We start from the raw sequence: 13,989 nt of genomic DNA on the forward strand, positions 1-13,989 counted from the left end.
TTGTCTCAGTTTTAGTTTGGTCATTTATTATTATTGTCTAATTTTTATCTTAAATGTAGCTCTGTAAGTTCTTATACTGTACCTGTAACTATTTGTAACAGAGTAATTGACATTGTTACTTTGCAATATTGTAGTAATGCCTTATGTTGCACCTAACAAATTTGTTGGTTTTAGGTGTTGGTCGTGTCTCAGCTGAGTACATGGAGGGCCTTTGCACACAATTACGAGAAAGTGAAGTTTCGAGGTGGCAGCTGCATGACCAGTGCACACGCTTGGAGCGCCTTGTAAATGTTCTTCGCAAGAAAGTGAATGGTCTAAGTGCTATAGAGCCAAATACACGACAGGATGGCACAAAGCTGACATTGGTTGACCTCACTGTTCATGGTCCACCTACTGAAGGATCTCCTAACTCAGGACAGCGCAATCCTGCTGCATCAACCTCCTCAGAAGGGGAGCCAAAGGATAGTCTGTCATCCCTAGAGTCTGTGGAGACTGCTTCAGCTTCATCATGGAGGAGAGGAGACGTGCCCAATACCTCAAATCATTCTTCAACAAACTTGCATTCGAGTTATGTGTTGCATCACACCACCAGTCCTCTATCCACCCTCAATCCCAGCCATAACAATCATGCCAATCTCATTCATTCCACAACAGTGCAAGCCAGTCCAGTTCAGGTTATCCCTGTTCATTCAAATCAATCTAGCCTATCTACATCCTCAGGTCACACACCTAGTGCCTCCCCGCATCATCACCGACAACAGGGAACAAGTGAGAGAGATTCCAGGCATATTCCTGGAGTAACCATCGTTGGGCCTATTACTGAACTTTGACTATCAAGTGAAAATTTTATCTAATGTTAACAATGTCTGTTGAAACACCTTCATTTTAAGTACAGTACGAGAGTATGAATAATAATAATGTTCGATTTTCAACGCAACACTCTTATTTAATGATGACACTTTCTTGTGAGGAATTTACTCCAGTTTTTTATTTTTGGGTAGTAAAATGTTAGAATGTTTGCGTAGAGTATATTATGTTCTCGCATAACTATCAGCAGAACTCTCCGTCCTCTTGTACTTATGTGTGTGTGATACACAGTACATGCCTTGCAATTGTTAAAGTTGTTGGTTTCCTAATGCGGTGCTTTGTGACCCTGTATGGAGGTCTCTGTTGTAGCGTTCTTCTCAAGAGAGTGATCAAAAACCCTAAAGCAAGTGTCACGTTTGAACAAACCTGGCTCGGCCAATGTTGCCACCTAATGCATGGCAGTGACCCCTAACCTCATCCCTCCCCCCACACACACACACACACACACACTCAAACACACTTGAGCCAGTACACAACAAGGAAAGATCTAGTCTTAATCTCAATCCCATGAATTTTTATCAATATTTTAGTAATTTCGTTAGCTAGTTAATTATTAATTCACAAATGGCTATGATATAAGGTATTAAAAATAATAGTTCAAAATACCCTATATTGTTTGCAGTTTACACACCACATGAGTAAATGAAATTTCTCAAATATTATGTAGGTGTTTTTTAACCAGTTTTATTTAGTGTATGGTAATAACTTGGTCTTATAGCAAGAGTAAACCTATAATCAGCATCATGAATATTCAGCTTAAAGAATTCTTTAATATTTCTGGTAATTCATAATTATTAGTATGGTCCAGATTAGATAGGTTAGGCTATCCTCATGTTGCATCTACAGTCTCTCCTGTTGCATCTATAACTTTTCATATTGGATTTACAACCTCTCATGTTGCATATCCAGCCTATCTTTTTGCATCTGCAACCACTAATATGCATCTACGGCAATTCATGGTGCATCAAGAGCCTTACATGTTACATCTACAACCTCTCATATTGAATCTACAGCTGCTTGTGTTATACCTACAGCCTCTAGTACACATCTGTAGCCATGTGTTAATTACAGCCACTGTGTTGCATCTACAGCCTCTAATATGCATCTACTGCCACTTGTAGATACTTTTGATATCGTTCGCCTTATGCATTTTTGTTCTCGTATTGGCATTCTTGGTGATATTTAGCGCCCTCTGATTATTTCGCACTTTGATGGTGCTACATAGCCTTCCCGGTTTGGTGCCTTCTTTTGATAATTACCTTACCTTACTGCCACTTGTATTGCACCTAGTCTCTTAGTATGCATCCACAGTCTTAGTATGCAGACACAGTGTTGCATCTACAGCCTCGATTATTGCAGCCAGAGCCTTTTGTGCACATTATATCCTCTAAAGTTGCATCTACAGCCTCTTGTGTGGCATCGTCAGCCTCTAGTAGATGCCAAACTAGAGGTTGCCACACCTTAAGGTTGCTTCTACACCACTCATGATCCATCTACAGCCTCTCATATTGCATCTATAGTGTCACGTGTTGTATCTATTGCCTCTTGTGTGGCATCTACAGCCTCTTGTGTGGCATCTACAGCCTCTTGTGTGGCATCTACAGCCTTTTGTGTGGCATCTACAGCCTCTCATATGGCATCTATAGTGTCTCGTGTTGTATCTACTACCTCCCGTGTAGTATCTACAGCCTTTTGTGTGGCATTTGAATTCCGTTGTAAGATCTACTCTCTTGTGTTGTCTCTACAGCCTTTTAAGCAAGACAAGGGTATATGTTTAATTAGACCACTGAGTCTTAACTGCAGTGATGGTTTGTACATTGAGGTAAGGAGTAGCGGGAATGATAAACATGCAGTGTGCATGAGCCGGGGTTATTTTGTGGTGCGTATGCTGGAAAGTACTTTCAGTGGATTGATAGAGAAGCACTTGAGTTGTATGCCTATATAAAACATGTTTCTAAAGTGAAGGCAGCATATCAACTTTTAAAATTCTTTGATTTATAAGTATGGTACATAAACTTTTATTAGATTTTTGTGTACCACTTATAATGTATTTGTTTAGATCATTTACTTGACTGTTTTGTCCTAGAGTCTTAGATTAACTCGTGAAATTTTGAATTAGTTTTATTTAACTGTAGATAAATACATCATGTTATGATACATAATAAGTATTCTGTTCTGAATATTAATCCTCAAAGTTCAGTTATCATATTGATTTATGGGGCAATATGGCAATCATTATAGATTGATTTATACTTCTATTGTCTAGGTTTTACATTAATGATGCTAATATGGATATAATGGCTCTCTATGGGTGTAGTGAAGTTTACCTTGACCCCATGAAAACTCCTGCTATCGTTTCGTGATTGCGTGCTTTGCAAAAGCAGTTATTGTGGCAAATATTTCTTTGCCAATGTGGTAATTATCGTGGTATAAAATTCCATTATAGTTACAATAAATGTATACTGATTTATGTTCATATGGTTTTCAGAACTCTATATGGTAGTAATGAAGTATACCAAGTCAACCAATCATTATTTGAAAATAAGAATAAAGGAACAACAGAAGGGCTATTGACCCATACTCGGCTTTTAACCCATGCTCCTCTTTTCATCAGGGATTAAAGAGAAGTTGTTTCGTATGGACCAATAGGCCCTCTGCAATTTCCTTAGTTCATATTGATACATATATTTATTCATTCATTGATTCATTTACTCATTGATATATACATTGATACATTCATTTATTTGATAGATAAATTCATACATTCTTTCATTCCTAAGTATTGAATCATTCATCATTTATTGACACATACATTCATTGATATATTCATACATATGATCATCTAAACATCTGAGGTTAACATTGAGAGTGTAATTACCTAAGTGTAGATGATGAGTCACAATAACATGGCTGAAGATATGATGACTCAACCACACATCAGAAAGTGAAGAAATGATGTTTCGCTCCGTCCTGGACCGTTATCAAGGCTTGTAAAAATGAAACGACGATCGAAATGTCGTCACTTATTCACTTTCTGATGTGTGGTTTGGGCATCTTACCTAAGTGTAATAACAGGATGAGAGCTATGCTCATGGTGTACCATCTTACCGGTAGTTTTTGTCACGTGATGCTTTGATGCTACTGATGGTTTTGGCCTCCCACCACCACTTGGTCCAACCGTCTGTCACTCTGTTTGCAAAAGGGAATTTTCTAAAAAAAAAAAAAAAAAAAAATCTGGGCAGCTTTGTTTTCTTAGTTTGAATCTATGACCACTTGTTCTTGAAGTTGCAATTTTCAAGAATTCTTCTTCGTCAATTTTGTCAATTTCTGTTATTTTGTACGTAGTGATCATATCACTTCTTTTTCTTCTATCTTCTAGCTTTGGTATATTTAGCACCTCTTGCTTTTCCTTGTAGCTCTTATTTCTCAGTTCTGGAAGACATTTAGTTGCATGTCTTGCATTTTTCCTGTTTATTGATGGGCTTCTTGAGATATCAGGACCATACACCTGCTGCTTATTCCAATTTTAGTTTCACAAAGGTTGTGAACAATTTCTTTAATATTTTGCCATCTATGTATTTAAAAGCAATTTTGAATTTGGAAAACATAGTATAGGTTCCTTGCACAATGTTTATGTGGTCCTCAAGTGACAGTTGTCTCTCCAGAACCTCCTCTAGCTCTCTCTTGTTTATTGGAGTTAAAGCCTTTTCACGTAATTTGTAGGTTGTGTGTCCTATTTTATTCCATATTCCATAACATGGCATTCATTCACATTAAATTCTATTTGCCAAGTGTTGCTCCATACTTATTTTGTCCAGGTCTTCTTGAAGGCCACAAGAATTGTCAAAGCGTCTTATCTCCCCTAGTAGCTTGGCATCATCAGCAAACATATTCATTTAATTCTGTTTTCCTTCTGGTAGATCATTTATATAGACAATGAACATTACTGGTGCTAGAACTGAACCCTGTGGTACACCACTAGTAACATTTCTGGCATGGGTAGTGTGTGTGTGTTGCTGACAGCGAGCTCTGGCATTGATTTTGTAGGTGGTAATCATGTCTCTCCTAACTCTTCTGTCTTCCAATGATGTGAGATATAATTTTAGTAGCTTTTCCTTATAACTCATACCTCTCGGCTCCAGGAATAGCTTGGTGTTGTACCTCTGAAATTTTTCTTTGTCTGGTTTTTGACTAGGAATGGACTCCATACTTGAGCTGCATAATCCAGAATTGGTACAAGGCTCTGAATGGTACATGGTACATACATGGTACAAGGCTCTGAATGATTCCTTGCACAAGTTCTAAAAGCAGTTCTTATGTTGGCCAACCAAGTATATGCTACTGATAATATCCTTTTGATGTGGGGTGTCAGGGAACAGGTTCAGTGTGATAACAATCCTCAGATCTTTCTACCTGATTCTTGAAGGATTTCATCCTCCAATTGGTACCTTGTGTCCAGCCTCCTGCTACCTACCACAATTTTCATTATTTTTCACTTAATTGAGTTAACCTCTAGTAGCCATTTGTTGGTATATGATGGTAGAATGCTTTCAGGATGAGGCCAGTGGCTGTAAAATTTAGGTTCTGTAGGGAGGATTGGAATTCTGGGAGCTTGGGAAGGTTGACCATATGTACACATGTGTACATCTTCTCTTAAGCATTGCCAAGGTGAAAATTTTGTGCAGTGAAGGTCTTATGATAATGGAGGTTATGCATAGTGAAGTTCTTACATAGATGAACATATGTAGTGAAGATGTATACTGATTTTAATCATGTGTGGGCGAGATGTACAATGATGGTTATTCTCTGTGTAGGCAAGATGATTGATGAAGATTAATCCACCCAAGAGGTGACACGGGCATGAATAGCCTATTATGTAGAAAAGACATAAACTGAATGAAATCATTTTTGAAGTGAAGCTGCAGGCAAGGTATATATCACTGTTTTTTATAATTAATTCCCCTTCCTGTTCTTTACTTCTGCTAGTAAGTAAAAAGAGATGATGAGGACAGTGTAAAAATATGGAGTAGAACATTTAGATTGATTGGGCACATATAGAATTGGTGCTTACAGATTAATGACAGGAATGTACTGAAGTAGAGCAGTGGTGGGCAACCGTATGAGACAGGCTAAGGTGGAGGAATAGGGTGAGAGGACATTGCCATTAGCTGTCAATGTGGAAAAAATGTAAATGATTATTTTGTTATTGTTGAGAGAATACTACAATTGCCAGACTTTTGGATTATGGGAAATGGTGTATATCATACAGAATAGTAGTAAGGCAATATAATGCTGAAGATACTTATGCATTATGTGGTATAAGTAAATACCGTATATACAAATAACAGCCTCAGCACCTCCTGACAAAATGATGTTTTAATGAAAGTTGGGTGTATGTTGAGGAGATCTATACCTTCATAAGCCAAATGTGTAGTCTCTTGGAGAGGCCGGCCACATTACGATATATACATGTGAATTTTCCCAGTTGTTGGTTAATGCTTTAATGTGAATCTCATAATGTGTGTGTAATAATGTACTTCAGTAATAAATGACTTGATTTCTTAACAAAACTGGGTTGATTCCATGTGGGAGGGTTTAGGGTAGGGTGACGACACCATCGCTTAATGTTTCTCACTCTGTGCTCACTTGTCTATTTGTTCCTTGCAGTCAAGTGGTGACTGATCAACTATATCACCTACTAATGTAAAATACAATAGATGCAGGTCCTCACAATGAAAGCAGTTTGCTAAATGTTATCTATAGTTGTTATAATGACCTAATAGGCTTCAGGGCACTCATAATGGTTCTAGCAGTTTTGAGGGCTCTTCACTGACTAGTACTAGCAATTACTGTTTTTTATGTGCGCTATTACCTACTGTCTTAGTTTGTCCCCCTGACTGCTATCTGCGCTGTCTTAGTATTTTCTGGGATGGTTATCTGTTCAGTATAGATTATTCTGCTAACTGGACTGATAAGTAATTGTACTGTAAATTGCTGTGAAGATATGCTGTAGATGGGAGTATAAACACTGAACATGTAGCCACTTTGCACTAGCATTGTAATATAACAAATTATTAAATAAGACAGTATAATTTATGCACTAGAGTACAAGTTGCAGCCACTATAGTTTCTATGCTGATTGCAACTTACGGCTACTATAGTTTCTAAGTTGATTGGTATTTCCATTAAATTAGTTTGTTTATATTCATTGCAATTAAAATTGCAGACTCATCACAGTTTTAACATTCTAAATTGTTTGTCACAGTTGTGTGAAAAAGTCAAGAAATATATTGTTGTTGAGGCCAACAACAGGGTTAGTTTTGTTGACACAAAAAAGTGGCTTAGCCAGGTGACTGATGTTGAGTGACATATCACATTATGATAGAAATGTGTCTGTAGTTTCTTGCTAGAAAAGTATAAAAACATATTATTTAACTTGATGTGTTCAGTTCATTATGATATAATTTTGAATTTTTTGTTTAAGGATATTTATCCTTTGTCAATATGCATGTTCCCAAGTATATTTTACATAATATTAGGTTGAATGTTATCATATGTAATGAATATTTTGTTTATTATTTACTTGTAACATCTGTTAGGTGGTGTTTAAATATTGTGTATATCTTGGAAGAAAACCTGAGTAGTGTGTCCAGGACTTAGCTGACCAGCTGTGTATGTGAAGCTGGGACAACATCTTTAGTTTGTGTAATAAGAACACACGTGTTACATTTGTGGTCAACACTGGCACTGCCTCGTGGTCAACACTGGCACTGCCTCGTGGTCAACACTGGCACTGCCTCGTGGTCAACACTGGCACTGCCTCGTGGTCAACACTGGCACTGCCTCGTGGTCAACACTGGCACTGCCTCGTGGTCAACACTGGCACTGCCTCGTGGTCAACACTGGCACTGCCTCGTGGTCAACACTGGCACTGCCTCGTGGTCAACACTGGCACTGCCTCGTGGTCAACACTGGCACTGCCTCGTGGTCAACACTGGCACTGCCTCGTGGTCAACACTGGCACTGCCTCGTGGTCAACACTGGCACTGCCTCGTGGTCAACACTGGCACTGCCTCGTGGTCAACACTGGCACTGCCTCGTGGTCAACACTGGCACTAGAACTGTACACTGTACACATCCTCTTGTTGCTGTATGTTGTTCTCTCCCATTCCTTTATTATTCATTCTAAACATTTAAGTTTTTACTTAATAGTTTTGCGCTTGTTTGTGTGTGAAATGTGCTTACATGTATTCACCTAGTTGTGCTTGCGAGGGTTGAGCTCTGCTCTTTTGGCCCGCCTCTCAACTGTCAATCAATCAACTGTTACTACTATTTTTTTTTCACACACACACACCTAGGAAGCAATCCGTAACAGCTGTCTAACTCCTGTTACTGCTAGGTAACAGGGGCATCAGGGTGAAAGAAACTGCCCATTTGTCTCTCCTGGCGCCAGGAATAGAACCCAGGCCACAGGATTATGAGTTCCGCGCACTGTCCACTCAGCTACCAGACCTGTGTGCGTGTGCCTTCAAGTGGGTGTGTGCGTGTGTTGTTGTGCAGATGGATAGGAATGAGTAACCAATGTAAATATAGTAGCAGTGCCCATTGGTCTACGATGAGCTTTGAGGAAGCTAAAAAACTGTTTAGACAGACCTGCTTGTGAAGTTGTGTTTTTGTTGCTTCTTAAAAGGAAGACAGGCATCGAGAGGGGAAGGTAAACATATACCACTGCATTATTTTGGTCGCTTTATTAGCCCAGTGATTTGTGCTTTGTGTGTGCAGCCTTTGTGATGCGGGTGCAGCCGACACGGGCTAAACTATGCTTTACTTGTCCCAGCTTATAATAATTTATTTGCTGCTCTAATATTTACTCAACACATTTATTTTATCTTCACAGATGTTTGAAGTGCTTGGAACCACAAATTTATAAGGCTTAGTAATAACAAGCTTTTGCACACTTTTAAATTTGCATTGTGTTAAGGTATCACCAGTGTTGCTACTCCACACCAGTGGTCTGGTGCATGTGTGGAACAATGTTGCTACTCCACACCAATGGTCTGGTGCATGTGTGGAACAATGTTGCTACTCCACACCAGTGGTCTGGTGCATGTGTGGAGCAATGTTGCTACTCCACACCAGTGGTCTGGTGCATGTGTGGAGCAATGTTGCTACTCCACACCAGTGGTCTGGTGCATGTGTGGAGCAATGTTGCTACTCCACACCAGTGGTCTGGTGCATGTGTGGAGCAATGTTGCTACTCCACACCAGTGGTCTGGTGCATGTGTGGAGCAATGTTGCTACTCCACACCAGTGGTCTGGTGCATGTGTGGAGCAATGTTGCTACTCCATACCTAGCAACAGTGGTCAAGCAATTACAGCAAGTACATGATATTGTGTTATATTGTGCCATGTTATTGTGACTCATCGTCTGCATGCTTCCTACGTTATTAACATAATACTTCCAACTTCTACGTTATTTGTCTAGCTTTACCATTCAAAGACAGTCAAGTCAATATGTATTAGGTTAAAGTTGAACTTGGACAAGAAATTTACATTGTTAAAAGTCGATACACCTAATGCTACAGTGTTTACAAGCACATTTGCCTTGATGAATGGAAGAATTTGGCTATACTTATTTTTTCTTGGAACTTTGAGTAAGAAGTGGTGACTTGAAAACTGTCACCATATGTCATTGACAAAGTCAGCTCCATTTTAACACAATTAGCATCAAAACATCCAGAAATTCTCTTGACGAATTGCAGTACCTGATTGTCATAGGAAGGAAGGAATTATCAGGAGAAAGCACCAAGCCGTTATGACTAGTTAGCACTGGGAAGGGGTCAGGATAAGGGTTTGGGATGGGACGGGGGGAAGGAATGGTGCCCAACCACTTGGACGGTTGGGGATTGAATGCCGACCTGCATGTAGTGAGACCGTCGCTCTACTGTCCAGTCCATGTGGTTGGGGAGATATAACATGAAGTAAAAAGAAAAAAAAGAAAAGAAAAGAGAAAAGCAATTACAAATGACCTGTGGACTGTCAATGAGGAGTGAGTGTGGTGCCAATGTTGATGCCATAGACTGGTGCCTGTGTCATGTGTTGACCATGTTGGTAAACCATATATGCCAGCTGACCCTTGTGTAAATACATTTTAAGTGCTGTACTTAGCAATTGTGGTTTTGATGAGTATCTAAAAAAAGAACAAAAGTTAGCTCCATGAATATTGTGTGCGTGGTGTTTTTTTAATATATTGGGTCAGTCTTTGATGATATGCATCACTGTAATTTCTATATTATTTACAGACTTGAAAATAAGTGCCATTTTAATTTTTGCCAAGCAATTTTTAATGTTTTAAGGATATGATAGTAGTGCAGGAATATTGTATGTTTTATGTGTAACGTGTTAGAGAAGCATCAAATGTTGTATGTATATACAACATCTTCCATTACATGATGGTATGGAAGAGTAGAATGTTGTATATGTAACATGATGGTATGGAGGAAAAGTGTACAAGTAGTACACTTCTCTACTATAGTAGAGAAGTGCATGTGTAATAGTTTAGTGAAGTTCTTGCCTAACATCTCATGTTGCCACCACAATGCCAAAGCTCTGTACTTGATGTCTTGTAGCATGTTGCTACGGCTATAGGTTTATATTTCTCACCTCATTGTGCCATGTGCAGGGATGGTGGTCCCTTTCCATCTCCCATGACCATAGGAAGGTAGGGAGGCCCCCTTCCATCTCCCATGACCATAGGAAGGTAGGGAGGGCCCCTTCCATCTCCCATGACCGTGGGAAAGGAGGGAATTCCCATTCCATCCCTCATAAGTTACTAATGATTCTTGCATTCTATCTTATTGTAAATATTAAATATATTATGCATAGTACTGTATTATTTTATACATATTTTAGTTTACTGTATGCAATTAAGTTTTAGCTAAGGAATTACAGCATTTTAGTATATGTCTTTATTCCACAATATTAATGCCAGTTTTTTTTAGTACAATTTCTTTTACTGTATATTTGTGTTGCTCTCATTCCGTAGTGTTAGTGTGTGATTGTATTAAGTGTTGACCGTTAGTGCCCGAGTCTCGGTGATTGCCATAATGCTGTATCCTAATTCTTCCACAGCCACACTAGTTATACCTGAAATTATTATTTGTATTTCTGATTCCTATAAATATTCCACTCCCCAGTTCAGGAAAACAAGTGTTTGCCTTAATGCCAAAGTTAAAAAATAGTTGATTGTGTACATTATTAATTTAAATATGCAATTTTGTGTATTTATTATACTGTATTTTGTTTCAGCTTTCCATCACTTCATGTTAGAATTACAAGCTGATGCTGACTACATATGAGGGTATTTGAAGTACTGGCAGTGTTGTTGGTGTGTGTGTGTGTGTGTGTGTGTGTGTGTGTGTGTGTGTGATGCAAGTACACTAGAGTCTTCAGGATAAAGTGTTCACACAACTGCATGGTAATTATTTTGTCACCAGGCTTTGAAATGCATTTTTCTGTTTAGTTCGACTTTATCACCCGTAATGAAGTGCTTTTGGGAGTATGTCATTCCAAGTAATTTGTTCTTAATACCATGTTGGTTAAAAGGGGAATTATTGACATATTTTGGAAATGAGTGTCTGTAGTTTAATTGTGAGGCAGTGTATTAAATATCAAAGCATAAAATGCTCTTGAAAATGTGTGTGTGTGCATATTATCTGCCAAGATGTGTACCACTGATGCTCTAAACCTTTGCTTCGCATGTCATCCATTCCACAAATGAAGCAGGTGTGTTGTGCTCAGGTTTATGCCATAAATAATGTGTAACGTGTGTTAACTGAAGCCTGCCAGAGCATTACGAATTATTATTATCCTAACACTCTATATATATACTCTACATGAGTGATGTGTGTGTGTGTGTGCCCTATCATGCTCTCAATATTTAAGAGCTAAATTGTGATCTCCATCTTTTTACTCTCCCTATAACAGATATTACGCAAATTTTCCATAAATGTCACATGCCGTCCAATAGTGCCATTGCCATGATGTTGAGGCTCATAGGAACATTGCAGTCACTGGCATACACATAGGAATTGCCTCCATTATGTTGTTTACATTTGTGGGTCTCCAGTTGTCATTGCCTGGACACTGGATTGTCCAGGCAATTGTCATATTGGTGGAGTAAGCTCATTATTAATACACAATGAAATGCAATTAGTAATCTAAACTTAAAAACAAGAGAACTTAGTAGCAACAACATTTGTGACGTTTTAATGAAGATTGCTGATGTTACATAGTTCCGGGCTCGGCTCCCATTGCCGTTTTCAACACCTGAATTTAGTTGGTAATAAAAGTACTTAAATATTTCTGTTTAACTCATTATGGCACTACAATATAGAACATTCTTTCATTAGTAGTATAAAACCATATACTATGTTATAGTTATAAGAACATATAAATATTTTAGGCAGAACATACCAGTAATTTAAGAGTCCATAAACTTAATGGGGTAGAGTATTTTATTTTTGCAATGTAAAGTTGCAAAGTGCTAATACTGTAACACCTGTGGTATATGAATTTTGGTTTAGTATATTAACAGTGTTATAAATAGGCAGATGAATATCATTCTTTAGAATAATTGTTACCCTTATAAAACCATGTAAAAGATTATAGCAGTTCAGTATTATTTGATTCATATGGTCAACATATAATAGTACTGTACTCGTATGAGTGTGCATAAGTGTAAGCTTTGCTGTGTGACTGTACCAGGGCAGCCTTGTGGCCTCCAGTGCCTCTTGAGCCGGCCTCAACCTTCACAACCATTTTGTGCATATTGTACAGATTTTAGGTAAATGCAAATCACTTAATACATTCCTTGAAAAATGTGTTACAAAGTTTTAAATCTTTTCCTTCTGCTTTTGAATTTTGGAGATGATAATATATAATCTATCTGATGCTTGTTACAATGTGCAAAAAAAATATAATGTACCTTAATTTTGCCAAATTAATTGCAGAAATAGACACGAGTATTTGAGAGAGGTATTTTTTGGTAGTTTTTGGTACTACTGCCAGAGATGATGATTACCTCACAGCAAGTGGAAGCATCTACACACCAGCTTTAAGGGTCATGGAATCCGGTCGAACGGGATTTTAAAGCATTTTCTAGACACATGGAATAAAGTCGATAATCAGAAGGGAATGCAGGTTTTACCTTCAGGGACTGCAGTTGACTGTTTCAACAAGAGTTAATTTTTAAAAGGAGTTATTTCAGAAATTACTTTTATATATGAACAGATTTAAGGATAACATTTACCTGACCAGTTCTATCAGACTCTGAGCAGTGACACTCGAGTTTCAAAACAGTAATACTCTAACGTCGTTGTTACATGACCAAGTTGAGCTGTTTGGAGTGAGACAGTAGGCACTGGGTTATGTCACGTATTCAGTGAAACTGAGATATAACTACAGCACTAGGTGACTAAGCTATCCCAAAGTTGGCTTCTAGTATAAATATAATCATTCACTCCAACAGAGCTACAGACTTTAGCTATTAATCTAAATTCTTCATATAATGGGCACTACTATTTTCAGATAGCCATGTACTCTGCCAACTGCCAACTGTTGGTGTGGGCTCAAAGTGCAAACCTGTTCTGGAAATTTGGGTTGTATAGTATTTTCATATGTAATAAGTATGTACAGTACTGACATGTAGATCAAAGCACATATCACACCCTGGCTAAACAGGAAGGTGTTTGAACAAATCCACAAGGGCCGTGATGAGGGGTTCAAACTTACGCCCGGGATGATCCCAGATGCTGCCTTAGTCGACCCGGGCATAAATTTGAACCCTCATCATGGCCCTTGTGGATTTGTTCATTTGATGCATCACGCTATTGTGATTTCTGTGTAAGGAAGGTGTTTAAATAATAATCATAATAGAGGATAAAAAAAAAGATATGCAGGAATGTATGACTTCTCTGGGATGTGTATCATGGTATGCACCAAGAACCAATTTGAAGAGCCAAGAGCAGCAGGCTCTTAAATGATTACTAATGATTCCGTAAGAATATGATGTTTTCTACGTTTTATATTACAGATAATTTGCATCAGAATCATGCATTTGAA

At 38.3% G+C, this 13,989-nt stretch overlaps 1 protein-coding gene across 2 annotated transcripts in view; it reads left to right on the plus strand.

Moving 5' to 3' along the window:
• The window catches only part of LOC123744844 (uncharacterized), a 28,972-nt gene extending 16,223 nt beyond the window's left edge, over positions 1-12,749 (plus strand). For both annotated transcript variants that reach the window (XM_045725015.2, XM_069311763.1), the window contains one exon: positions 175-12,749. In XM_045725015.2, the coding sequence (XP_045580971.2) occupies positions 175-830 (656 nt within the window). In that variant the 3' untranslated portion in view covers positions 831-12,749. The remainder of the gene's footprint in view (positions 1-174) is intronic.
• The last annotated feature ends 1,240 nt before the right edge of the window (positions 12,750-13,989 follow it).

Source organism: Procambarus clarkii, chromosome 70 (genome assembly GCF_040958095.1).
Source record: "Procambarus clarkii isolate CNS0578487 chromosome 70, FALCON_Pclarkii_2.0, whole genome shotgun sequence".
Taxonomy (NCBI): domain Eukaryota; kingdom Metazoa; phylum Arthropoda; class Malacostraca; order Decapoda; family Cambaridae; genus Procambarus; species Procambarus clarkii.